This window comes from Falco peregrinus, chromosome 9 (assembly GCF_023634155.1).
Source record: "Falco peregrinus isolate bFalPer1 chromosome 9, bFalPer1.pri, whole genome shotgun sequence".
Lineage (NCBI taxonomy): Eukaryota > Metazoa > Chordata > Aves > Falconiformes > Falconidae > Falco > Falco peregrinus.
The window spans coordinates 24,681,335-24,708,284 of record NC_073729.1 but is presented as its reverse complement, the minus strand read 5'-3'; the positions used below and the strand labels follow the sequence as shown (position 1 = coordinate 24,708,284).

The 26,950-nt window shown below is 39.6% G+C and overlaps 1 protein-coding gene across 5 annotated transcripts; it reads left to right on the top strand.

Moving 5' to 3' along the window:
• The first annotated feature begins 848 nt into the window (after nt 1–848).
• On the top strand, nt 849–25,886 carry ARFGAP1 (ADP ribosylation factor GTPase activating protein 1). 5 transcript variants are annotated; one of them, XM_027790139.2, is made up of 14 exons: nt 849–1,238; nt 4,752–4,815; nt 5,734–5,843; nt 7,387–7,558; nt 8,775–8,875; nt 9,623–9,709; nt 10,405–10,501; nt 13,225–13,281; nt 14,245–14,277; nt 15,641–15,670; nt 17,552–17,608; nt 19,608–19,667; nt 20,858–20,934; nt 21,401–25,886. In XM_027790139.2, the coding sequence occupies exons 2-14, from the start codon at nt 4,756–4,758 to the stop codon at nt 21,756–21,758; spliced, it is 1,299 nt and encodes a 432-aa protein (XP_027645940.2). In that variant the 5' UTR covers nt 849–1,238; nt 4,752–4,755; the 3' UTR covers nt 21,759–25,886. The 5 variants fall into 5 exon arrangements, with proteins under 5 accessions (XP_027645940.2, XP_013156692.2, XP_013156691.2 ...); XM_013301238.3 differs by lacking the exon at nt 15,641–15,670 and having other exon boundaries at nt 850–1,238; XM_013301237.3 differs by lacking the exon at nt 15,641–15,670 and having other exon boundaries at nt 851–1,238; nt 9,620–9,709.
• The last annotated feature ends 1,064 nt before the right edge of the window (nt 25,887–26,950 follow it).

Sequence of the window (26,950 nt, the reverse complement as noted above, 5' to 3'; positions counted from 1 at the left end):
CCTTTGTCCTTCTAATTGCGCACATTTAAGGGCCCATTATTTTCTCCTCGAAGCAAGGAGGCTATGGATGCAGCTACCTTTAATAATAATGAAAAAGGCTCCTTCTAATCTCTCCTGCGCCGATAGTAACAGCCTACTTATTAAGTACGAAGGCCAGACCAGGAGTCGCACTGAAGTGAGCAGCGCATTGTCTCTGAGGGGTTCATATGTAAACGTTAAAGCATTGCTCTGTGTCTACAGTTTATGACTAAAAAGGAAAAGAAAAAAAAAAGCCCTCTCCCGACACATGCCTCCAAGCACCACCGAGCAACTCCAGCCCCCCCCCCCCCGCCTTCGGTGGTCTCTGGGGAGCAGCGGGGGAACTGCCCTCCCCACGCGGCTCCGGAGGCTCACCCCGGCCCCTCACCCTGCCCTCCGGGCCTGGGCCCGACGCCTGGGCAGCCCCGAGCCCACGGGAGCCGCCGGGAAGCGCCGCCGCGGCTCGGTACAGCCCGATTCCCTCAGGGGCGGCCTCCCCTCAGAGCCGAGCCACCGAGCGGGTGCCCGTTCGGAACTAACGCCAGCGCCGCGTACGCCCAAGTTCGCTCTAAAGCTGAACCACGGTTTTGCTTGGCTGAAACAAATCAATGCATCCTCCGTTAGAAAATAAAAAAGTTGGATAATTCAATGCCCCGCGCGCCGGCTCCCCGCGCAGACCGCCGGCCGGGCCGCGCCGCAGCGGGTTAAGGCGCGCACCCACAGTGCCTCGCGGCCCTGCAACGTCGGGCCGCGGCGGGGGCGGCGGCTGCGCCGTGAGGCGCCGGGCGGGACCGGGGCTGGCGGTGCCGCGTCAGGAGCCGCCGGTGCGTTACCGGCCCTTCGGGCTGCGGCCCGCTCCGCCGGGGCGGCCCCGCTGCCGTTACCCCCCGGGTCGCTCCCCAGCGTGACGGGGCAGCACGGCCGAGCTGGCGGCGCTTGGGCCCCCTGGGCTGTCACACGGGCCGGGCCCCGGGGGCAGGCGGGAGGTGCCGGCGCCTGGCTGGCGGCGCGGGGGGGAGGCCTCGACTTCCCCTCACGACGGTCTTCCCCTCCCCTTTATTTATCTATCTCTTCATATTATTTTTGTCTAGAAAGGAGAGGCCAGGGTGCTCGCCGGGAGCCCGGCCATGTTCTGAGGGAGGCTTGGGGATTCAGCTGGGACCCCGGTGCCGCAGGTGTGCGTGAAGAAGTCGCTCTCCGGGTCTCCTGTGAGGCTCCAGGTAAGGTGGCTGCGCCTCTCGGCGCACACGGCGGCACGGCTTTAAAAGTGGGCAGCGGCCCCAGTGCGGTGTTGGAAAGCGAGCCTCGCCTGCCGGGTGCGGGGCTGGCGGCCGGGGGTGCGGAGCGTTCCCTCAGCTGGGGAGGCCTCGGTGGCCGTGCGGCCCTGGGGAGACCCGCAGGGAGCCCTCGGACCGCCAGGGCGTGTGGGCCACGTCACCGCTTCATCATTGTATACAGAACTGCAAAGCTCTTTACACCTGTGTGAATTTGCTGCTGCATCAGAGGAACAAAGTCCAGTTATTGCTCATTTCCACCTGAAAGTGGTGCCGCTTCTGCCTTTTTTGCTTGCTTTTAGCAAGCGAAAGTTTCCTAACGTGGAAGCTCATATGCTGCATATCAAGTTTTTGTTCTGGAAATAGCATGCTTGGGAAGTAGGAGTGTGAGATTGGTCTTTGTGAAGCTCTTGAAACCCTGGGTTCAAAATATTCATATTCTTCAATTAAAATTTATTCCTAAACTAAACATTTTCTTTATTGCTTCAGTCCATTTACATCAGATCAAAACAATGCGTATTTATTTATGGTGTCTGCACAGTTGATACTTCGGTATTTACTCATGAAGATTAAACAGCGTGGTGGCTACGTGCCCTGTCAGCTACTGGGGCTCAGCTTTTTTTGCATGGTGAACAATGATAATTTGATTGCTGAAAACTTTGTGGGCAAATATAGTTGAAAATAGACTAGACATCTCTAAGCTTTCCAAGACATAACATCTTTAGAGTGTGACTTTTTTTGTTGCCCCCGCTTCCCATGTTTCCAGTTGCTTTGGTGGATAAGCTGGCGGCCTTAGTTGCTTCTTCCTTGTCCTGGGCGATGCGGTGTGGATGAAGCTCTGTCTTTCCACTAGACATGATAGTGGTATGATTAGGGAACTTGCTGCTTCTGGAATGTGTGTATGTTCAGGTTGCATTTGGCCAAAGTCTTTTATTTTAAAGTTTTTATCGAAAAAAGCGGTTATGGCAGACCTAAGGGCAATTGCTTCCTCTGTTGACTTGAGTTGCAGATCTGAAACTCGTGCTGTATGTAAATGCTTGTAGGGTGTATGTTGTAGGATGGATGTCTCTTTCTGCTCTGTGGAAAATTCCTGACTCATGCAGAATTGGAGTGGGAAGAGGCTTTCCTGTTCAGCTCCAGCAATTTTTGCCATTGAGGCTGGAAGGCCTTCACATATATTCTGCTTCTGTTCGTTATTCTGAATGAAAACCTGGGGAAAAAAAGAGGGAAAAAGTGGTAAAGGAAGGCTAGTGGCAAGGGGAATGAGCAGTAAGCCAAAGAGAGGGACATTGTTAACCGGTACAAGAAGTTGCTGAGGAAATCCAGCCCTGAGGAGAGGGAGCTGGCATGCAAAGAAAATGTAACAAAAATGGCAGAGAGGAAGGCCCAAAGTCTGCACAATTGTCTGCCTGGCTGTTACTGCTAATTTATTAATTTCTGTACTGTGGAAGAATTTTTCCTTATGTTGCTAGTGAAAAATAGTGGAATTGAAGATGTGGACTTTATGTAAATGTGTTTATGATCTCCGTTTAAGATACGAGCGAATGTGTTTTAGGTATAGTGTTAACTCCCTCCTCCTGCAGGAGGAAGTTATGTAAAATGTTGCTATTGGAATACTATGGGAGAAAGTGTGTTTCATTATACAAAGGGTCACTTGCCACACTTTTGCTTTGCTTTTCTGAAAGTTACACAATTTCTATTTATAGATAAAGATAATTCTCTTCAGTTTTAATTTGATGCAGGATGACTGGAAGATTTTACTCACCATTAATTACAGTAACCTTTTCAGTCTAACCCACTTTTTTTTCACAACTTACCTGTTTTTTGTAATACATATTAATTAAGAATGAAAGGTAGCATATTCTAAATGTCAGTGAAAACCTTGTCCCTTAAATTACACAGAACTAAGTATTTGTCAACGAGATATTTATGAAGCAAGTAGTGCTTTAAAGGCAGTGAGTTCTGCCACAATTAACTTCTACTTTTAACAGTGATAATATGTAGGTACAATGTTGAACTTCTTTCGGAATCATGTTGTCTTAGCTGGTGGTGCAAATAATTGTATTTCTTGTACCGCTGTGGTTGCGGTTCCCAGGAAGGCTGTTCTGCTTTAGAGATGTCTAAGAAATTGACGTTGCTGCATTCATACAAATTTAATGTTTCCTTGCCTGTGGCATTTTTTCCTTTTAAAATAGCCTTCCTTTTCTAATTAAAGATATGTTCTCCCTCCATCTCCTACTGGCTTGCAGCAATTGTACATAATGCTCAATCTTTACCTTCTAAAATTATTGCAAGATTGTTAATCCTATTGATAATTGAAGGGCTTATAACTGTTTAGTCAAATAGCATAGTGAACAAGTGTCAAAGACTTGCGTAAAAGAATTTCTGCCTTTCAGACAAGTATTTGATGAAAACATGGACCTGTTTTTTTTGCTTTGTATCTTCACAGACCAATAAGCTTGACATGTAATAGTTGGTGCTGTTTCTAATGAGTTTGGTGACTTCTCTGTCTTCTGTTACATCTTAGAATTTAGTTTTCTGGAGTAGAAATGAAAAGATGGACTGGACATAAAAAGGAAGAAGATACATTGTGTAAAGTTAATTTAAATATCATAGTACCAACTTAGTTGGAAGTATCAATTCATTTTTTACCTACATTGCAGTCTTATGCTGCATCCTACGCTATATTTCTTTTAATCGTGAGCATTGTGTACTTTCAGTTTTTCCAGGATGTGTACTGTGTGTGAATCACATTTTTTTCTCTTAATGTAACTTTTACCTGTAGCTTGACACTGTTCCCTGCTGCTGCGTTTCATGCTTTGTAAAAATTAAAGAGTAAAGATGATGTGGTCTGCCAATGAGATGTGACCGTCGGGATTAGAATGCTATTTTATGTAAAAGGTCCCAATAATTGCCTTATTTTCTTTGAATTCGATTTACAAGCAAATTTCAATCTTTCTGGAAAATCATAATTTTCCTGCATCTTCTAGTAAAAAGCTCCTTTAGCAATGTGTTCAGCACTTTGAAGTGTAGGGGGTTCTATTTTTTGCTTAGGTCTCTAGTTGTGTGCATGTCATTCCATGTAATCATGCATGATTATAAAGTGCTTTCAGAAATGGTAGTGGGAGCCACATCAAGTAAGAGACTGTTTTCATACCACATACGCCATGGAAGGGTTTCCATGTTTTTCACCCCCTGCCCCCTTTTCAGCTATGGCTGAATTGCACCTTTCCTGTGGATGATTTAAGATGACTAAACGCCTCAAAACTTACAAAGTAAATGGAAAAGTAAGGTGATGGGTTTGGTGATGTTTTGTTTGTTTGTTTTTCTCCTGCAGTTGGTTGTGATTGAGTGGTTTAGATTGCAAGCTCTTTCTCATAGAGATATACTTGTAAGGTACTGAACGTCTTGCCGATATCAAATCCTTGAATATGACTTTTTTTTTTTCTTCTTTTGTAGAATCATGGCAAGTCCAAGAACAAGGAAAGTTCTCAAGGAAGTCAGAGCAGAAGATGAGAACAATGTGAGAAAATTATAATCTTCTTTAGATTAGTTGCATAGACTTGAATTTTCTTTTTACCTAACCCAGATATATGTTGTGGTCTACTACAGCTGTCATCTTTATAGCACTAGGATGGCTAATTAATGACAGCGTATAAATTTGGCTATCTCATATTTGTGTTAGTTCCCGTAACTTTTATTCATTTACGTATTATAATACATTGCTGTGTATTTAGCATGAGTCTTTCAGGAGTTGTACTAACACTGTAACCCCTGGAGTCTACTAAACAAGTGAGTCTTGGGCACAGCTTAACTAAAACTGTCTTTTTGTGGTAACTTGATTATATGCTACCTTAAATGTGGTAGCACATGGACAGGTTCAGCTTTATTTATATCGATGCATTAAACCTTGAATGGTGATTCCAGTCATAAGCACTTAAGTTGTTGCACTGTATGAGCAATAAAGCTATTTAAACAGAGATTTTTCTTTAAGATCTGCTATCATTTACTGCCAAACTGTAGTATGACTGAATAAACGTTCCAAACTTTAAGTGCTGCATCTTTATTTTGCCAAGGAAATCTCAGGAATTCAGTTTGGTTACTTTCTCCTCCTACAAGGCAATATGGAAATGAAATCAAGTTTGCTCATTAATTTCAATTTGCTCATCTGTATTTTCTCACTGGTTTTTGGTAGCTGGTACACTGATTTTTATAATCCGAGTCAGGCAAGTTAACGAGTATTTTTTTCCATGCAGCATAAATATTTATTTGAAGGGAGCTTATGCTGTCAGGGGAGGTGTTTCCAAACACTGAAAACTCTCCCTTCTGAAATTATTTTCTGTGTGTAACGTCTTCATGATTTGACTTTTTGAGCTGTACTGTGAAAACTTCATGAACAAGTGATGGCTGAGTGCTAGAGATAATTGTTTTTCTCTCGCAGGTCTGTTTTGAATGTGGTGCGTTTAACCCCCAGTGGGTGAGTGTGACCTACGGAATTTGGATCTGCCTTGAGTGCTCAGGAAAACACCGAGGCTTGGGAGTTCACCTCAGGTCAGCCTTTCAAGCAGACTATGGACTGAGTTGGGTTACCCCAGGGTGATTTATGAGCTGTGAACAGCATGTATTGTTTTGGAAGGGTATAGAATGTCTCAAATCTGACATTTCACTGGCAGTTTTGCTTCATACTCCTCCCCAAAGCAAGCTTTACTCTCTATGCCTTGTCTGTAATTAGTCAGGGTGTGTGCTGCATCAGTGTGGTGATGTTGTGCCCAGTTCTAGAAAGCAATGTCTCCAGCTACATCCTGAGGTTGTGTGGTGGTGTTTGGTAATACTGCAGTAGTCCTTGCACTCTATTCTTGTAACCTTGTATAAACTTCATTGATGAAAACTAGAGTAGCACTAGAGCAGCTTGAGAGTCAACCAAAGAAAGTCACAGTATGCTTACAGGATGGTTCTGTAGTGTATGCAACTGTGTAAGACACTTTATTCTGTTTGGGATATTAATTTTTTTAAAATATAAGTGATCGGGTTTGCTTTTTTCCAAGAAACATACTCAACTGAGATGGGAATCTATGGAATAAGAACTGCTATGTGTTTCAGGGACTCACTGTGTATATGTTGTGTGCATGTATATATAACGGGGGCAGAACATGGGGTAGTTACTGCAATGATAAAGGTGGAGAAAGTCCAGGAGGGAAATGGCCAAAGCAAGGACGTCATTCGGAAGTACATGCTTTGCTTTTCAAAGAGTGATTTGAAACTCATTAGTGAATAGAAATTGCGTAGGAAATGAGAGTTTGGAACTATTCTGTATGTTACATAAAAGAAAAAAATTAAATTACTGATGTGAGGATATGATGAAGGGTATTTCTTTAGGGACAAAAAGAAAGAAATCAGTCAAGATACAAGTTTTAAAGAGCCTTCTTGATGATGATGATGTCTCACTTTTTTTTTGCCCCTGTGACCTTGTATTTAACAACAGGGCACTGTTTGTTTTTTTGTGGGTTTTTTTTTGTTTGGGTTTTTTTTTTTAATATTGTTTAATGAACAGTAGCAAGAATTTATGGCTCAAAGCAGAGCTGAGGTGCTGACTGCAGTCAGAAATGCCCTGGGATGAGGTCAGGTTAAAAGGGTTGGCTATTTCAGGCAGTGAGCTGTCACTACTTGAGGGTTGTTGTGAGCAGAAGCATGGAGTGGGACAGGAGATGTCCTAACAGGTCACTTAAGTGTAACTGTGAGAACACAGGAAAAGAAAATTGCACAGTGAAGAAGTGTGAGAAAAGTTTCTTTAATATAGTGGGTTAGATTAATTTCTGGACTTGAAGAAAGCTGTTTTTTCTGTCACTTGACTTCTGTTGACTGTCTTCTCTAAGTGCCAATAAATGGCATGATTTTAGCTTATTTCAATGAGGATCTGACCACTTTCTTGTAATGATGTATCTGTACTTAGAGAGTGTTCTCTAACACGTTTATACTCCCAATGCTTGAGATAGATTGTAATAAGGTGGGAATAGGGTTTTTGTCCTTGCTGATATAGCAGGAAATTATAGCAAGTTGTGATTTTAATTTTGTTAAACCCTCCGCTGTGTTTCAGTTTTGTACGTTCTGTAACCATGGACAAATGGAAGGATATTGAGCTGGAGAAAATGAAGGCTGGAGGTAATAGCAAATTTCGAGAGTTCTTAGAGTCTCAAGATGACTATGATCCCTGCTGGACAATGCAAGAAAAGTACAACAGCAAAGCTGCAGCTCTTTTTAGGGATCAGGTAAGTTACAGTTATGTGGCTGTGTGCTCATCCCCTACCCTCTGAAAGTATCAAAGTACTTTGTAAACAGTTGTTCTTGAAGTGGGGGCTGGCAGGGAAGTGAGTAGCGTAGTAACCCTTTGAACCACTGCAGTGGTTCTTGAAAGGGGTAAGTCTTAGGGTGCTTCTTCCCAATTCTTGTAAGAGTTTTCATTAGAAACTTCCTCCTCTGCATTTGGTTGAGGTGACTCAGATTTTCACTGCTACAGTTTGTCGCAACTATTTAGTCAGTGGAGCTGTCGCAGTCCACAGTAGACAGTTTACTACTTCAGCAGTACAGTTTTAGCTGAAATGACTGTTGATCAATCTGTTGTGGATGCAGTAAACAAAATGGTAGATTAATTTGCCAAACACTAGCAGGCCTATAAACAAGTCAGTAATGGTAATGGCATTATCATTTTGTGGAGGTTTGGAATTTCCAGAAATGAAATAACAAACAACTTGAACTCAGGAGCTTAGAGACTTACAAAGATACTGTATTTTTATGCTGACGCTGCCATGGAAGGGGTAAGAAGGTACATTCTGTGCTCACTGGGATATTCATGCAGCTTTGAAGTTTGTTGTGAGTTGTCTCTTTGCATCTTTAGAAGTTGCTAGGAATAGGAGATGGTTGGCTGAAGTGGACTATCATGATGATAGCGAAGAAGTTATAAGTTGTGTGCTGTAGGCCTTTTAGTGTGTGAAACAGGGAACTGTAGGATTTCTGGGGCAAGGCCTTCGGAAATTTATATTAACTTGCTGAAGTTATGACTTGGTTGGGGGAAGAGTATGGGGTGAAGAGATGAAGTTCAGGTCCTTTGTTTGAAGAAGGCAGAGAGCTTTTAAATTCTGTGCGTGTGTTTTAGCTGCCCTATGCCAGAGTATAAATCCACCTCTTTCTATTGCTCCATTATTCTGTCATTAGTGCTTATATCTCTTAATTAATCTAGTCTTTTCAAACCAGATTTGCCTGTTTGAAGAAGTTTGAAGAACTGCCAGAAATAAAATCAGTGTTCAATTCAACTTTGCTAGCCTAAGATTCAGAAAAAAAATGGCTTTATTGTGGAAACAAATTAATTGATCTATGCAGCTGGCAGCAGATTGGGAGAAATGACTTGTCCTCACTTTACAGGATCTGTGTATAACTTGCATGAAAACTTTGACCTAGGATTCTTGATTATTTTCCTACCTCTTCTAGGTAGCTACCGTAGCTGAAGGCAAGGAGTGGTCCATTGAAACTTCTCCTGCCAGGAACTGGACCCCACCTCAGCCTAAAATGTCCCTCTCTTCAACTCATCGGTATGTATTTTTGTTATCTGATGTTGATCTGTCTGCAGCAGGATCAAAGCCTGATGTTCTAGCGTCTTCTGGTTTTGTTCTGTTGATGGTGATGTCTGAACAAGCATTTCTTTTGCTGAAATTCAGGAATATGAGGTAGCAGGGTTCTGTAGTAACTCCCGCCGCCTCCTCCACCTGAACCTTAAACCATGGCAGAGACAAGTGAGCAAGAGCGGAGAACAAGCCACGCTGCTTTTATCTCAGCTTGTAATACACCTTGGACTAGTCATTGTGTCAATCACACGTAGTGTGTCACAGCCTTACCTTAACTACAGTGCTCTTCCAGTTAGTGATTGAATGCCAGGGAAGAAACAAACTTTTTCTGTGTGGTGGTAATTACTCACAGGGGTGTCGAAGCTGGACTGCAGCAGTTCTGTTTTTCTGCTTTTGCATGCAGTGTTTATTAGTCTTTCCACTAAAGAATCAAGTTAACTGAAAAAGCGTAAATCAAGAGAACAAGCACTTCATTCCTAGTTGTCATCTGGCAAGTTCAGGAGCTAGCTATAGCCTGCATAGCATTGTTGGGGTCTGCTGTTGCTTTATTCATTCAATACTCCAGTGGCTTTTAGTGGTTGCATTAGAGTTCCCTGCTTGATAGATAAAAGAAATAATCAATTTTGCACCTGTATTATGATGATATACGTCAGGCTGCACTGCTGAGCTAGTGGGTTTTGCTTTACGCAGTTCAATTCTTAAATCTTTCAGTAGTTCTGCTGGACAATCTCAGACTGCAACTGCCTCTTCAGACAAGGCTTTTGAAGACTGGTTAAATGATGATGTCAGCTCCTACCAAGGGTAATGCAGTATTTATTTTTGAGTGCCTGGCCCCCTAGCATAACAAAGGCTTGGATGTTATACTACAGCTACACAACTGTGATCCTGATTAACTAGTTAAGTTACATCTTGTTTATTATTAAAAATATATTTTATTTTTATATACATATATAAAAACACATGATAAGGGATAAGATGAAGAAGGTACCTTTTAAGCATTTGCATAGCAAAAATGTTTGAATAGCATTGAAGAAAGAGCTTGTAGCTCAAAATGTTGCTGTGGTGGGCTCCAAACGATGGAATTTTTAGTGCATATAGTATTTTATAGTGATATGAGTTAAACAGGGGTTTTTATAAAGCTAACACTGTTTTCTTCTTTCTTTTTCCCATTTTCATGTATTGCTTTATTAGGATTTACTCAGACTTCTGATATCAGTGATCTGTTAAACATGGAGAATCATTAAGACCGTATCAGCTTTAATAGGGGACATTTTAATTTGCAAGGATTCCCCAGTGGATCCTTGTTGGTGTTATGTCTTTATTAAGTGAGTGGTTTTGTATTTCGGGTGCTGGCTGCTTTAGGACTTTTTTTTTTTTTCTGGGTGTATTTTAAAGTCCGTTAAATAATTGTCATTTTTTTATGTTTGTCAGGTTTTTTAATGGTTTTAATGAACACATGCAAATACAGATGCTGTTTATTCATTTTCTTGTGGTAGTGGCCAAGAGAACCGCTACGTGGGGTTTGGAAACACAGTAAACCCTCCAAAAAAAGAGGATGACTTCCTGAATAATGCTATGTCTTCACTGTACTCGGTAAGAAATCATGTCAAACTTTCTGTGACCTGAATTACCGTTTTCTTCTTTTCTATCCCCTGTTGTGGGAGAATGTAAGTGGAGAAGAGAAACTAAAGACTGCAGGTAGATAGACACATGCAGGGTATTGGTTGTATTCTCAAAGAGTGAAGAAGATACTGGTGGACTTCCAAAGGCAAAATGAAGGGAGAAACTTGAGAAAAACTGAGGAATTATGTCTGGTATCAGCTCATAGAAATAAGGAAATGAGAATATAGGAATGGATTAAGAACTAATACTGACAGGGCTTGGAGAAAAACAAAAGAGAAATAATTACCTGTTGGGAACAGCAGTTAGGCTGCTAATGCTCTAAATGGATTAGCCATATTAGCGTGTTCAGTGGAAAACAACTGAAGTGTGTGTGTATAAGGGTGCCAGAAGCCCTGAGCAGTGATGAAAACATTTGAAATACTTGTGACAGGTTGTGAAAAGATAGCAGCATATGGTTGAGCAGTTGTCATGATTAAAGTATAGATAGTGAAAGATGCGTTGTTGAAGGAAAATGGGAATAAAGTTGGAGGCTGTGAGGGACAGACACATTGGTGCTTTGATAGGCTGCAAAGTAACAGTGCTGAATAATATTTGGGATTTCAAGTCACGCTGAAGTAGAGTAAGGTTTTCTACCAGGTTTAGCAGCCAGTAGTCTTCTGTAGGTCCTCATTGGTCTAAATATCCATACCAGGTTCCATTGTTTGGTTGGTTTTTTTTGTTTGGTGTTTGTGGTTTTGTTTTGTTTTGTTTTGTTTTTTTTTTTTTAAACATAATAATTTCAGTAGAACAGAATAGAAAAAGGTAATGCCTGAATCTTTGAAGAGCGTTCCAGGTGATCCCACAGGGTGCTTAGTATAGGTCTGCTGAATATTTTCTAGGTATGTCATAGGTTGTAGGCCAGAGCTCGTATTAAAAGCCACATCTGTAATGTATTGCAGATGTGCTAAGACAGCGAAGGAGAGGTGGCACTCTGTTGTCCGGGTTACTGTCAAGCTTTATTTGAATACATGATGTCATTGAAACCTGTGATTAAAATGCCCTCTTGTGACCACAGATACATACTGCAGTGCAATTTAAAGTCGTTTATTATAGTGAAACTGAATATTTGCATGCATATTCATCCTGGTGAGGAAACCAATTTTCCTTCCACAGTGTATGACTGTTTTTCCCCACACATGCTACATTTATGTACATACATTATTTTCTGCTGTTACATATCGGAAGGAGCGTTTTCTGTAGAATTCACACCAACAACGCTATCCAACTTGTTCTGTAAAGAGCAGATGTAATTGCAGTTTAAGTTTGTCTGGAGCCTCTTGAGACTATTCTTGACAGAAAAACTACAAGACACATCACTTTTGCCTTTTTTGCAGTTGGTGATGTAGTCATCTTCCAGTGTTTCAGCATAGGACAAGAAGGGCAATTAATGAAGAGATTTGAAAAGGATAGGCAGAAAATTGTTTGCTTTTTTAAAAAGACGTTTCCTCAACCTAAATATGTGGTGTAGTCAAATGAAATAGAAGGGGTAATGAGAAAAAGATTCTACAATTTACAACCTTTGTATGGAAATCTACCCAAAAGGTAACATATTACCTATATATACCAAAGTATCCACGCGTTAAACAGAACTTCTACACTTGAATGGAAATCAAATTGATAAAAGGCAGTGGTAGACATGGATATTAACCTTGCATTCATAATGCTACATTTAAAAGATTCTGTACCACAGTTTAAAATTAGGTGGCGATGATCTGCAAAGAAAAAACCTTGTATCTGTTTCTTCATTCATTATTATATACAAGGAAAACCACAGATATATTAAAGGTTGTTTCTGGTTTTTATCCATTAAAGTAGGGTGGGTTTTTTTCCCCACTTCTTTTACTGGGCAGATTCTGGATAAATGAGTTAAAAGAACTAAAATCTAAACAGTAGTGAAGTGGGTTTTAATGATTTTGTTTAAAAAAAAATAATTATTACAACCACTCTCCTGCTCTACTTTTTAGCTAGTTTTTTTAATCAGTATCTGGCAAATCAGTAGTTAGAAGAAAACTTTTCGGATGCATTACAGAAAACTTTTTAAGAAATAGCTAATGGTTTTCAGATGCTCCAAGAATCAGTGAGGAAATAATTAAGATTTCTTTTGTTTTTAAGGATAAAATTTGCAGGGAACAAGCAGGTTGAAGCTTTATTATGAAGTGGAAAACTGCTGAATAGGCATTTTGTGTATTGCTGCCTCATATTTTTGAGCACCGATTCTTCTTTTCAGCTTTTCCAGGAATACATTTTAGCTGCTCATTGATGTGGTTCTTTTGGTTTTGTTTTTTTTCCCCATCCTGTTGAAGCACCACTATCTGCTTACTAAGGTTTTAATGTCGTCTTTTTTTTTTTTTTTTTTCTTGAGGGGGAGAGGGGAGGGATTTTTTTTTTTTCATATATCCATTTTTAGTAGAATAACATCTAAAGCACTCAGGTTTGTTAAAATTGCAGGTGTTTGGACACAAATAATGGAAGTTCATCACTACATTAGTTAAATGAGAAACTGATTTTTGCTTTTATTAGCACGTAGTTCTTGTGACTACAGGACAAGCTATATGGGAGGACATTTTGACTTAATTTAACATGTAATACTGAACACGTGGTTGTTCATTAGTGTTATTCACACATAGCTTGTGACATTCTCGCTTTCTTTAAAGGGATGGAGCAGTTTTACGACTGGAGCAAGCAAAATTGCCTCAGCTGCTAAAGAGGGTGTAAGTAAACAAAATGTATTTCAGTGTAATTCTTGTAAACTCAAAGGTTCTGTTAGTGTTCTAATAGTGATGTATCTTTAAAAAATATTACCAAGACAAACTAAATTCTGCTCTTTGTGTATCCTTGCCTATAAAATGGATGCATACTGAATGCAGATCTCTGCCTTGACTATTTCTTATGTTTCTGGATGGACACTTTGTAAATTTGTCCACTGGACGTAAGCATCAAGAAACAGCTCAAAAAGAATTTTTATTATAAAGCAGAAATTTTGGTCTGTGCCAAATAAGATAACATTGCATTCTTCAGCAGGAATTTAATACCAAGTTACAAACTGCTGATGGTTTTATAATTTTTCTTTCCTTCTGACTTCTCTCTAACTACAGCATTTTGGTCAGTTTAAATAGAAAGCTTGGTGGGCAGAGGTTGTGCCCAGAGGGACACTGTGGGAAAAACAGGCATGGTCTTCATGCTCTGCATGTTCTGCAGATTTGCACACATAGATGACAATCATTCAACTAACTGTAGACTAAACCCAGAGGAAATAAAAATTTATTATGTTTTACGTAGATGATGGTGGAAACATTTTTTGTGGAAATAATGCATTACAACTTTTTTCAGCTTTGCTTAGTATTCTTCCAAACATTTATGAGTGTAACAGTTCTCTTTTACTTTGGGTGACATTATGAGAGACAAAAATACTGATAATCATCCACATTAGCCCACCAAGGTCTAGTCTATATTGACCCTTTCTTCCCCTGGCTGTAAGTTGAGAAAGACTGATGCTTCCCCAGAGCAATCTGGAATGCCAAAGGTGGTGAATATGGATATTCTCTGTTCACTGTCAAGTTCTGGCAAAGGTCCTTTCTTCTTGGAGAGGATCACACATTCGGAAACGCTGCATGAATTTAAAAATCAAAAGTTTTATTCGTAATAAGCTTGAATGCATTTGCTTCTTTTCACAGGCTAGCAGGTTTGGATCCCAAGCAAGTCAAAAGGTGATTATAGATTTAGCTCTGTCTTATTGACTGTAATTGGCTCGAAATGTCATGTATTTGCCTGCACCAACTGATTTAGACTTGATCAACAACAGACCAGTGTGTTTTTCCTTCATAGTGCACATAGTAATTTTTAGGTTCTAGCTTTTATTTCCATGGGAATTGCAGTCAACTGCAGTGATCAAATTAAGCAAGAAATAAAACAGTGGTACTCAGCTGTGTGTAACTGTTGGGTGTATTGGAGAGACAGTAGAATGAAATGCTTTAATTCATGCGTGCTGGCAAACTTAAAATACCCTTATTTTATTTTTGTGAACCTTAAATATGGTCTATCTTGAAGTAGTTTTCTTGGCAATATAATGTAATGCAAGCAATCTTTCCATTACTAAACACTAATAAGATATTACAAATGTGGACTGCTTGATACTGTTATTAAATTAACCTGTTTGTGTGTATTTAAGTAAGCAGCAATTGCAAAAGCATTTCTTCTTTCAAACTAGGGTTAAACAGAGACAGTCAGACCTGAATTACACAGAGCTCTGACATAAGCAAGATCTGTTTGCATGGAGAAGTTTTAAATTCAAATGTAAAAATGTGAAAAATAATAGGATGCTCAATGTGCCGAAGTTCTGAGTGAGAGGGGGCTTATGTATATTAATACATGGTATAGGGAGTGTTACTTCGAACTACAACTCTTTTTGTATGTGTAACATTAACCTCGCATGTGTAGGATGGTATTGCTCAAAACAAATGCAGAACTGCAGGTGTTGCTGTTCAGACGGATGTATGCAGTAGGATTTTAATATTCCAAATAGCAAGCCAAACTTCTGCATGTTTTGCAACACAAATGTCTTGTTAAAGCACCCAAACTTGCTACTTAGAAGCTTGAAGGTATCTGCTGCTTGGCTTATGAAAGAAAAACTTAAATGTTACACAAGTCTTCCTCTTTCACTCCTTCCAGCAGTTTGCCTTTTAGAAAACTGTTCTCTTTTTTTTTTTTTTTTTGGTATTATTATCAAATGTAAATATAATACTAAATGTAAAAGCTCATCACATCTACTGACGAGGACCACAGCAACATGGGGCTCTAGAGTCTAAGCTGTGTTACTGAAGCTTAAATTTTGTTCCTGAAACATCTCATCCTTGGCTCTGTAGAACAGATTTAACATCTTTTTGAGTAATATGTTGTTTGAAAATATATTTGGTGTCCAGTGACCAAACATATTCACTGTTTGTCTTGTCAGTAGATGTTAAAACTAGAAAAGGTTCATGCTACTTAACTTGCCTGAAAAAATGCTGCCAATTTTTTGCTAAAAGCTGCTTCTACCTTCCTTGCTCTTTCTCTTTTGCTGTCTGGGTAAAGTTTTGGGGCTACAAGCAGCAGCCAGAGCCGGTAACACCCTCACATATATTCTTGTGCATGGACTCCTTGTCACTATTCGTGCTGAATATGTGCATTTGCTCTTGAGCTGTCTTTTCTTTATTTTGCCTTAAGTCAAATCTGTTTAGAATAATGTTGTGTGTTTCATATGGTAGTATTTCTTCAAATCTGCTTAAAATAGGTTAAATTGGATAGAGGTATCCAAGCTCAGTGATCTCAGAAAATACTCTGTACTTTTGTCCATGCTCTTTGTAATCACAAATTGCAGGATTTCTGTTTGCATGTCTGATTCGGGAATGCAGCATACCAAGAACTACCCTGGGGTGGTGTTGGAAGGCAGACTGTAACAAATGCCCCATCGTGTAGGGTTTGTAATGGTACTTAGGATGTTATCCCAAATTTGACAACAGTAAAGAGGAAGAAGTGATTCAGATGGAAACGCAATTGTACCCAAATCTTTCTTTCCCATATTTACAAAATTATGTGGTTGAGTGAATGGGGTAACACAAGAATTCTTCCGAATTCTAGCAGTGATTCCACTTAGCATAGTTCAACTGTAAGTCGTAGTGTATTACAGTCTTTATTATATAACATAAACAGTTTTCCAGGTTTAATAGACTCTGAAGGATTTTTTCAAACATGTAAAATCTACTTTCTTGTTTTTCTTAAACACTTTCTAGCCTCACTTCTAATGATAACAAGCCTTATGTGATTTGATTCACATTTCTTACTAGGTGGAAATGGGGTTACCTTTTTGCCTTTGTCTTCTCAAATAACTTGCACTGGTAAGGAGTGGAAGTATTGGAGATAATGGTGGTTGGGTAGAGGGGAGATGCGAGCAGAGCTGTGGCGAAGGGGAAGGCTTGTTACGCACTTGGGAGTCTGTGGAGGAAGGATGTTCAGGGTGCCCCATCCCCAGGAAACACATGAATGAAGGAAGACTCACAGCCTAACCAATGTTAGCAGTAAGATATAAACTCTTAGGAAATTAAAAGTCATTAGTCTCTGCTAATGTTTAGGAATAATGCTTGTCTGGCAAGTGTATTGGCCCTTTTGGATTAATTGGGCTAATTCAGAAGGTAGTCAGTATAATGTGGCAATTCTGAAGAAAAGTTCAAGTCAATCAAGGCTTATTATGGTGGTAGGGAAAGGAATGATTTCAAATGAAACCTTTGCAAACCCTCTGTCCTTGTGAATACTGTCTTATGAAAGTAATTTTGTGATTTGTACTGTAGGCTTGCATTTTTGTAAGATGCCTCTGAAGTACAATATCCTTACGCATTTTGTTCTGGATTGGAATAGATTTCTGAAGTTCTTTATTTTCTCTCCCTGCAAACTTGGAGCTTTGAAAAAGATCACAAAAATCTCTCGCAGCTTTGGCTCTTGTGTATTGCTTAGAAACAATTGGGCTGTTACTAATAGATGACAGTACCAGCATTACAAGACAGAAGAATTGGTGAAAAATTGGCCAAAAAGATCTAATTCTACATGCAATTCCATTTCTAAGGAAAAATAAGGGTGAATGAAGTCTGTTCTTCCAAATATTCAGCTGCAGGCATTAGCCAGGTCCCATCTTCTAGGCTGTTGCTGGTTGAACCATTGCTTCTGCTTCCAGTGCAAGGTCAGACTTTGCTTGGGCTCTGGGCATCTTCAATGACCTATTGCCATTTGTATCTGTTTTTAATTTATTTAATGTTTTCTGCAGCACTGTGCTGTGTGTGCTTTTCAGCTCATTCTGCTAAGCTTAAGGCTTCACGTGTTTTTGGAGATACTGCTGAGAAATGAGCCTGCAGAAGATGTTGGCTGTGTTTTTTGGGTTTTGTTTTTTCTTGTTTTTATTTTTTATCCAAAGGAAAATATGACTGACTTTGTTTTTGTTTTGCTTTTAAATAGGCATCAGAGTTAGGTCAGACATTAAATGAAAATGTTCTCAAACCTGCACAAGAAAAGGTAACTTTGGAACTAGTTAAATTACTTGCAGAGCATGGTTATGCTGACTTAGGGAGGGATTGTTTCTTCCTGCCAAAATTGCTCAGTTTGTCAGTGCGTCCTTCTGGTTTTTCATACATGAACACAATAGCTAAAGGGAAACATCGAATAATTCAAAGCTAGTATGTTAGGAAAGAAATAAAATATGAGGGTAATTTCCCTCCACCGATCTTTCTCATGTCCACAAGGGTCTTTTTACATTCTTCCCTGTTAGATACTATTTTGTAGATTTCATGCTTTCAATAATGGAAGATGGGACAAGATGAAAACGCACTCTAAACGAATCTGAAAATCAGTTACTAAAAAGAAATATATTAGCAGTAGCATCTTTGAGTGTTAATTTCATAGTGTTTTACCCATCTGGCTGCCAGCATTGTTTTGATTCAGCTAAGCATCTTTGAGCCACTGTAGTTCATCTGCTGCCTCATCAGGGGCAGTAGAATTCAGGATAAAGCAGATGTTTTAAGATGAATGGGGACAGTTTGTCAATAAAAGTAACACATTCCTGCAACCTTTATTTGGTATTTGTTCAGGATACTCTGATAGTCAGTTGAAACCAAGTTCTGCATGCATTCAGACGAAAAGTGTGCCAGTAACATTCTGATTAACTGTTCTAGGTAATGTGTTGTTTCTAGGAAAATAGTTTGAAGCAGATTTTCACCTTCCCTTTAGAATTGTTAGTGACCAAAAATGTGTGGCTAAGGGCACTTCCAGCAGCAGTTGGAAGAAAGCGCACGTGCTGACCTTGGTCAATACACATAATCGCTGGTGGGCATGTGAAAAAAGAAGGCAGTCCTCTGAAGTGACTGGTGATCACGGATACTACAAATTTTAGTCAAAGATTCTCCCTAGTGTGCACCCTGTTGCTTTCCTGTTTCATATGTTTTAAGGAAAATGTGCTTTTACAGCTTCCCCATTTGGCATGTGTTTGTTCTCTGCTTCTCGAATTTTGGATCAGCTCCAAAATTTTGATGAAGTCTTTTCTGAGAATGTGGTGCTTTACTTCCCTGTATACCTTTCCCCAAAATATATTGGTATTGATAAAGCAGACTACTTTTATTTTCATAAGAGAACCAATGCCACCACAAAATGGATTAATTTTCAATTTGAAAAGAATGTTTTTAATCACATTACAAAATAATATCTCTTGCGTTACCTTTATTAATTCAATGTTCTTTCCATAGCAGTTCAAATCACAAGCAAAGACACTAATTGGTTTCCTAGTCCCTAGAATTATCCACAGCTCATTTCAGAGTGCTTACATGCCTTATTTTCAGGGTTATTTTTAGGGTGTATTTCCTTGAGCTGATTTTTACTTTTTTAGGGCAATTTAATGAGGAGCGTTGCATTCTATATTAAAAAAAAGAAGTCTATTTACCTTATGATGTTGCACTGTTAGTTTTAAATAAGTTACTTTCTGAAGTAAGTATTCAGTGATCACTGCTTGCCACATACATGGTTATATGAAGTCATTGGCTTTGGAACAGTATTTTCATTATTTTTACTGAGTATTAATTGATGAAAGGCACCAGTTGTATTCTGGTTGTCCAACGTTTAAAGCCCCTTTAATATTGAAATAAGTATATATAAAGGACAGATAATAGTTCTGATCAGTTTTAATCTCCAAACTAAATCTTTTTATATTGTAAAATATATTCATAAAATGTCGTATTTTCAGGTTTTTTTTTGTACTGGTGTTTTTATGCTCAGCATTAGTGTAATGATTTCTTCCTCAAAACTGTATATGTATCAGTAGAAAGTTTCCACAAACTTCAAAGGATTGAGGTTCGCTGCATTATAGATCAGTGGACTTTATATGTCATTTTCTTAACTTGGTTAGTTTTGACTTAAGTATATTTTTATTCACTTTCAGTTTAGTTTGTTGTTTGGTTTTTTTTTTCCTACACTTTTTGTTTTTCAGTAATTCTTTGACTAATTACCAATACTTTGATTCACGTAGGTGAAAGAGGGGAAAATATTTGAGGAGGTCACCGTGGGGGTATCACAGTTGGCCAGCAAGGTATGAAGTGGCCTGCCTGTCTTAAAGGAGGCCAAACAGTAAGCCAGTCTCCATATTCTTATGAAAAGTTTGTAGTGAAACAAAACCACAATGTGGCTTTTAGTCTCTGCTTGCATTGAATACAGAAATTTTGGAAGTGTAATTTTCAGCGTGCAGTGCTTCTGTTGGGTTATCAAAAAGCTAATCGAGTGTGATGTCGTCCTCGTAATAGTTTCATCGAGGGCATGATGCAGTTAGGCAGCCCGTGTCCCAAACACAAAAAGAAAATGTCTGCTAGAGAATATGGAGACAGCTTGTGTACAGTTGTATGGTTAAACTTACTGATGTTCTGTACCTTTTTTCTTTGTCTTTTGCTGTCATTGCTTGGTAATGGGGTAAGTGCTGTCTGCAACTGCTCAGTACAGAATTCTTGCACAATCTAATACCAATTTTGATAACTTCTACGGTGTTACCTTGGAGGGTCTGTCATTCTAGCTCTGTGAGAGTGAGCACTGGAAGCTCTATCACGTACTAGTTCAGTTTCTTAAATGTTGGGATTATTTGAATAAAATAAGTAATGTTACCTGTTCTGTTTAGACCCTGGCAACTTGGAAGTCTGAATTCTGAGATCATCTTCCTTATCTGTGACTTAGAATGGTAACTTCTGTGGGTGATACTTCAGAATTTGTGTTTCTAATCCAATGCCAGTCATTATAACAACCTCCAAAGGATTCTCCTCGCAATCATGTTTATTCTAGAACTCAACTTTTGGCCTGTTTTACACGGGCAGTGAAATAATACTACTGAAATGGGGTGAGAGTAGTTTTGCAGAACAGTGTAAATATTAAATACTAGTTATATGAATCATAACATCAAAGAATCAGTGCTGTCATTAGGCTTAATTTTATGTAAGGAGTAATTCCAGCGTTTTTGTTACGGAAGTCTAGGAGAGAATTCAAAAGCTGTTATTGATAACGGTAAGTGAAAGAACTAAACTTGACCTACTTTCACATCTTCCAGCAGCATGATGGTGTCAAATGTTTGTTCTTTCCATCAACCATGTCAAAAATACGAATAAGTTGTGAGTGAAATTTTCTGGTTAAATGTGTTCTCTTTATCTGAGCAAGTAGAGGAATGTGTTGTGGCTCTTGCTGTTGGACTTGGAAAAGGTGTTGGTTCAGCCCAAATGAATGGGGTGTCTTCTTCTCTAGGTTCAGGGAGTTGGAAGTAAGGGATGGCGAGATGTCACCACTTTTTTTTCTGGGAAACCAGATGATAATTCTGAAAGGTATTTTTTTGTTATTGGTTTCTGTGTCTCTTTAAATGCATAATTTTATCTCCTGTGTGTTCTATGCAGTATAGTAGTAGCAGGTAATTTTTAAATATAGAGAAATTATTCTGTCTTTGCTAGTAGTCCTCCTGTATGTAGTACAGGAGGAATTCAGTTTAAGTATTTATGATAGTTGTTAAACTGAGAGTAAGATAGTGTGTGGCACCTTGATTTTAAAATTATTCCAGGTGCATACCCCCTTGCCCTGGGCCTATTAGTACTTAAGGTTCTTAAGAAAAATCTATGAATTGGAATATAAGTTTGTGCTATTTGGAGCAATATATTTATTTCTCCTGCCTTTATCTGCAGTTTTTGTTTAAACAAAGGCAGTAGTGTTATAGTTTCTTTTGTTTGTGATCATTTGTTTTTGTTTCTTGTAACTAATTTATTTCTAACTTTTTTTCTTTTTCCCCCCACCCTATAGAAGACCAGCTGAAGGAGACAGCTACCAGAACAGTGGAGGGGAGGGCTACCAGAACAATGCTGTAGATCAAAGCTTCTGGGAGACCTTTGGCAACTCAGATCCACCAAAAGCTCATAAATCTCCAAGCAGTGAGAGCTGGACCTATGTGGACAATTCCACAGAGAAGAAGAGCTCTGATAGCTGGGACGTGTGGGGCTCGGGAACAGTCTCCAACAACAAGAACAGTAACAGCGACAGCTGGGAAAATTGGGAGACCAACTGGGAAAACACAGGAGGGGAGAGCAAGACCAGAAAACCTCCTAAGGCAACAAAAAAGGCATCTTCAGCTGATGATGGGTGGGATAACCAGAACTGGTAGAACTCTTGTTAACTCTGTTTTGCACAGCTAGGGAGGGGAGGCTATGCTGGCTGATAGAGGGGAGAAAGTTTTACACGCAACTGGAGTATCGTGATTGACCTTACTGATCTGTTACTTTTGTGCTTCCCATTCGTTCTTCTATCCCAGTTTAGGAAAAAAAAGAAAAAGGCATCAGAATCTTTTATTACATAAAGGTGGCTCTCCCTTTTTTAAAGATCGTGATAACTGCATTCTCCTTGCACTATTGAAACTGACTACAGTGACTTTCTTAACATGAGTGTTCAAAGGAAAAAAAAATCAGTGCAAGCACACTTTCATGGCTCAACCTTGCATGTGTAGGTTAATAGGTATTCATCCAGTCCTCATACAATTTGAGATGACTAGAGGTGTTTAATGCAAACAAAGGACAGGGTGTGTCTTGAAAGGACAGCTATTAAATGAGCAAACTGCAGTTGAATAGATCCAGTTCAAATGCCTTATGGATTGCGCTGACCATATTATGTCTGGCAATTCAAGATGTTTTTTAAGATACTGTTTTATTAGAGTTTTGTTTTTAAACGTTAAGATTTTTTTTTTTTTGTCTTTTACAACTTATATTCTCCCCTTAGAATTATAAGGAATCTAGAGCTAGGTAATTATTTGTGTAAACTTAGTTTTGACCTGAGCTGTGATGGGATATCTAGAATGGCTCTACTTGCCCTTCCTGCTTAATGGGTTAAGAGTTAGCACAGTGCATCTCTCATACACAAAAGACAAAGTTGTGGCAATCTCCTTCCTTACCTATGCCCTTCTCCCAGTCTGAGTATTTTATATAGTCTGTTTTTATTCTGTCTTTTTTCCTTTTACCCATCTATTTTATCTGTTCTGATAAAAATGAAATCTTTCTGTTGCTTATGGCCTTTTGGATATGTTTGGCAACTTGGCAGTGAAACAAATTTATAAAAAAGATTCCAGTAAGAAAAAGTGGGTGGAAAATATGAGAACGTTTTGGAGAGGCTGGCAGCAAGCCCCTTTCAAGATAAGTAGATGTCTGGATTTAATAGTAAAATTTAAATTAAGCAGATGTTTTCCAAATGAATCTTTAATATGTCAGGCTGTATTTCTGTTTCTGTCATGTATCCCTCCCCATTTTCTTTCTGGATCTTGTTAAAGAAACACTATTTCGGAAACTTTAGAAACTCCTTGTCAGCATTAAGGAATGGAATAGAAGATTCATTTATGTCTCAGTTTTGACCCAACAAATTGCTTTGCATGACACAAACTGTAACTTCTACAGAAGAACTGTGACTTTAAAAACAAAGGTGTCCTTTGTATCCCATTGTATTTTTGAGGTTGGGTTGCAAATGTACACTTGGCCTGAAAACAATCAGCTCGCTTGAAAACTTCGAATCATGATGTTGTCATGTAGTCTGCTTTGCTACCAGCATGGAGTTCTTTACTGTAAATCTTCATACATACCTAAAAAGCCTTTTCTTTTTAAAATTAGTTCAAGCAAACAACTGACCTAAGTTACCTTAAATAATGCCTCTTCACGGAGGTTTTTGAGCTCGTAGTAATATAAAGATGTTAAAAAGGAAGGAAAATCATGAATCACGTCAAAAGTAGCAGATATTAAAGGCGGCTTAAGTCAGCATAGAAGTAGCTCTGTTTATAGCCCGATTCTGTATTTCTATTAGTAGGATCTTTCAGATGGTGAACAAAATATTTTTCTAGTCTTCTCTCACCCTGTCCTGCAAGAGTTGGGATTTCTTTTTTCACCTTGCTTCTCCTGACAGTGTGGTCTCTGAAGCTCATGCAGCAGGACCCGTTGCTGCTCGCAACCCAAGCACTACTTAGGCTGAGCCATCCAGGGCGCCCGAGGCATTCTTGCGGGCATGCTGACCCTTTGGAAGTGCAGAAGGCACGAGACATCTTGGTTTACAATGCTGCTTGCGGTACTGTTGGCGGACGTTTACAGCCTGACTGTAAAACGAGGATTTTTGTTCTGCTTTTTCTCCAGTTCCAAGTATACCTTTGTCATAGCTCAATTGCATGTCAAGCGTAACTTTGTATTTTTATGCATACACCTCTGTTGCCTACTTGTCACTTGTCTGCTGCCCGTACGAAACTGTAATGCATGTACCGTGAGGGCGGTGCCGTGTGGTGTGTGTGAAGTGGCACTGCCCCGTCCGTGACTAACGGGTAGTCTTTGTGAAGTGTTGCAGTAGCGGTGACGGCAAAACGCGCCCGATGGGTTGCACTGTCTTGACTGCTGGTGTCTGTCCAGAGTGATGTGAAGCTGATTGAGCTTCCTGTGTACAAATTTATTACAGTTTCTCCTTCATAAACCTCCTGAAATAGCTCATAGCAGGATAAACTTTATTTCAGTCCATTCAATCAACAGTATTGTGATGTGTACACGTACGTTTTCCTCAGCTGTGTGGTTTGCCTAGGAGAAAACTGGTTTATTTATATATCACTTGCAGCTACGATTGGCATGAGCCATTTGTTTTTTCTTCTGGTTTTATTTTTGTATCTCTTCAAACTTTGTTATAAATTAAACTCAACAGCCAGAGCCCTACTCAGGCAGAAGCTTTGCATAGTGATTTTTCTTCTGGTTGAGGAGATGGTGGCAGAACAGTTGCCGTCTCTCTTTTTGCAGTGCAGTAGAGATACAACAAAATGCTACAACTCCCAGAAAGGTGTTACTGGAAGATAGTAAAACCTAATATAATGGCAGAAAGCGTAACTGCAGCCACAAAACTAGTATACCAACCGGTCCTGGTTTGACAGGGAAATTACTTTTCTTATAATGACTTGTCTGAATCTATAAATATTTTGCCATGTCTTCCAGAGGAGAGGATGAAATGAAGACATTTTCTTTTGCAAAGCCTCTGTTTTATTGGATTTTACTTTTTTGGGGGGTAGGTGGCTGGGAAGTTTCTGCCATTGGGAGAAATGCATCCAGTGAAGTTGTGTGTGTGGAACGAGTGTTTATGATTTAGATGCTCTTTTTAATCCCCCCTTCTCTTCCCAAATCTTCTTCTTTGTTTCCGTTGGCCTGATCCCGAGCACTGTGACTGGGGGCATTGCGTGCGGTCTGCTGGAGCTGGGGCCACCTATCTAAGTGGGGGTACGGCCAGGAATCCGAGTGAACGCGAGGTTTGGCAAGGTGTCAGTGGCACCATGTGCTTCGTCTGTTTGCTGGATGACCAGGGCTCCGCTTTCCTTTCACTCCCACACCACATTAACATTTTTATGTTGTACAAGCCAAGTGCCAGGAGAGAGCACAGTAGATGAAATGACTGCTGCAACAATTGGACGTTACAATGTTTAGTTTAAATTTCCTGGTGTTTCGAACTCTTTTATTTCTTTGTATGGCTTCAGGTTTGGAAAATAGAGAGCAGCTGGATTCCTACAGGTAGTCTGGTATAAGAAAAACTTGAAGACATTCAAGCTATGTGCCACTTGCAAAAGAGTGAAAGTCTTGGGGAATGTTCCCAAACCAGGAAACTAATCCTAGGAGTTAGGAATTATTTTAAAATGTTTCATTTGTGATTTGAAACCTGTTAATAATTATTACATTTCAAGAACTGCTTGTCCAGCTCTCCCTTATGGTTGATACCTCAAGGATAATGCTGCTGCTTTTATTTTCCAGGCCAGACTGTAACATTCCATAGGTTCATGATGTATTTATCAGTGTAATGATCTGTGCAATAATTTAAGAAGTGTAGGTAAAACCTCTGTTGTTTAAACCAGGATACATTTAAAGATACAGTGGTCCTCTCGGAGAATGGCAGTCTACCAAGGTATTTCACTTCTCACCTTACTTTGGCAATATTAATGATCCTGTGAAGAAAGGTTTGGGTAATCAGTGATTTAAACAGAAATGAAGAGACATTTTTATGTCCGTTATTAGAGTTTGATTGTTAGGCTTAGTGACCTCTAGTAGAGCCCTCTCTCGTTTTCATGCCAGCAGAAACGCTCAGTATGGAGTACTGTATCTTTAATTTTCCTGACGTGTTTTTTGTGAAGTTCACAGGAATGGCAATTTCAGTGAACACTATTCCTTGTTCTGTAGAGTGGTACCGGACTTGAACTGCAGTGTCATCTTTTAAAGAGCATTACAATAAAGCAAAGAGATATGGAGCAGAATGGTGTTTAGCCCTTTTTCAGGAGACTTAACTTCAAACCCACGTGCATTAGCACAGCTTATGTGACCTTTTGAACGGTTAGTTCTTACTGTGGTTAGCGTCACAGAGTGAACGCAAACCAGGGTGCTTCATAATTAAGAAAGTAGGGGAGTGTTGTTTCAGTATGAGCATAAAATTATCATGTTGGAGGAGAGTAACTGGCACTAATGATAACACATATATTCATGCTGTTAGTTATTAATGTGCTGGTGTCACACGTATTCTTCACTGCCGGTAGTGGAGAAAAGAAGCTGCCAGTGTTGATGACAGAGCCAAAACCAGGTGTATCATCTCTATATTTCATTGGAGTTTCATCATCTACCTTTAAATGCTAATTTAAGATCCGTTTGAATTAGGAACAGTCTTAAGACAATATTGGTTGCCTCTTACTTAAAGAGAATTATAAAATAGAAATCAAAGTGGTTGCAAATAGATGGATGTATTCTGAGATTTTTATTAGCTTATCTACAAAGGCACTTATCACAGGAGAAAAAAAACTTTCAAAGCAGTTTTCCAAGAAGTGAGATTCCTCAGACGAGTCCTTCAGCTGGTGGTGAATCTTCACATTTGGATTCCAGTTTCCTTCGTTAGCCAGAGTGCCACGTGAGTACTCCAGATGATTAATGACTGCACTGAGCTTTATGTAAATTTAAATTATCTTGTATTATGTCCTTGGTTGGCAGGACTGAATCCTGCTTGCATTGTAAAAGCAATGTAATTGTTTTTCACACCAAAAGGTGGACGTTTGGGTTGGGTAACGTCACTGGTATTACTCCACTGATACCCTTTGTCCATTCTTGCCCTAACACCCTGTGTTCAGGGCTGCTCTGTGAGCTGGATGCAAAGTTTTCAGGTGGGATGACTTCCAAGTAAACAGGCTCTGCTCGTTCTGGAGGGAGGTTTTTGGCCCTGTGTTCTGACAGCATCTGGAGGCCAGTGATCTCAGGATGTACGAAACTCCCCAGAAAGCAGTAATGTGTGTCGTGAATTTCAAGCTGAGTGCAATCAGCAAAAGCTGAT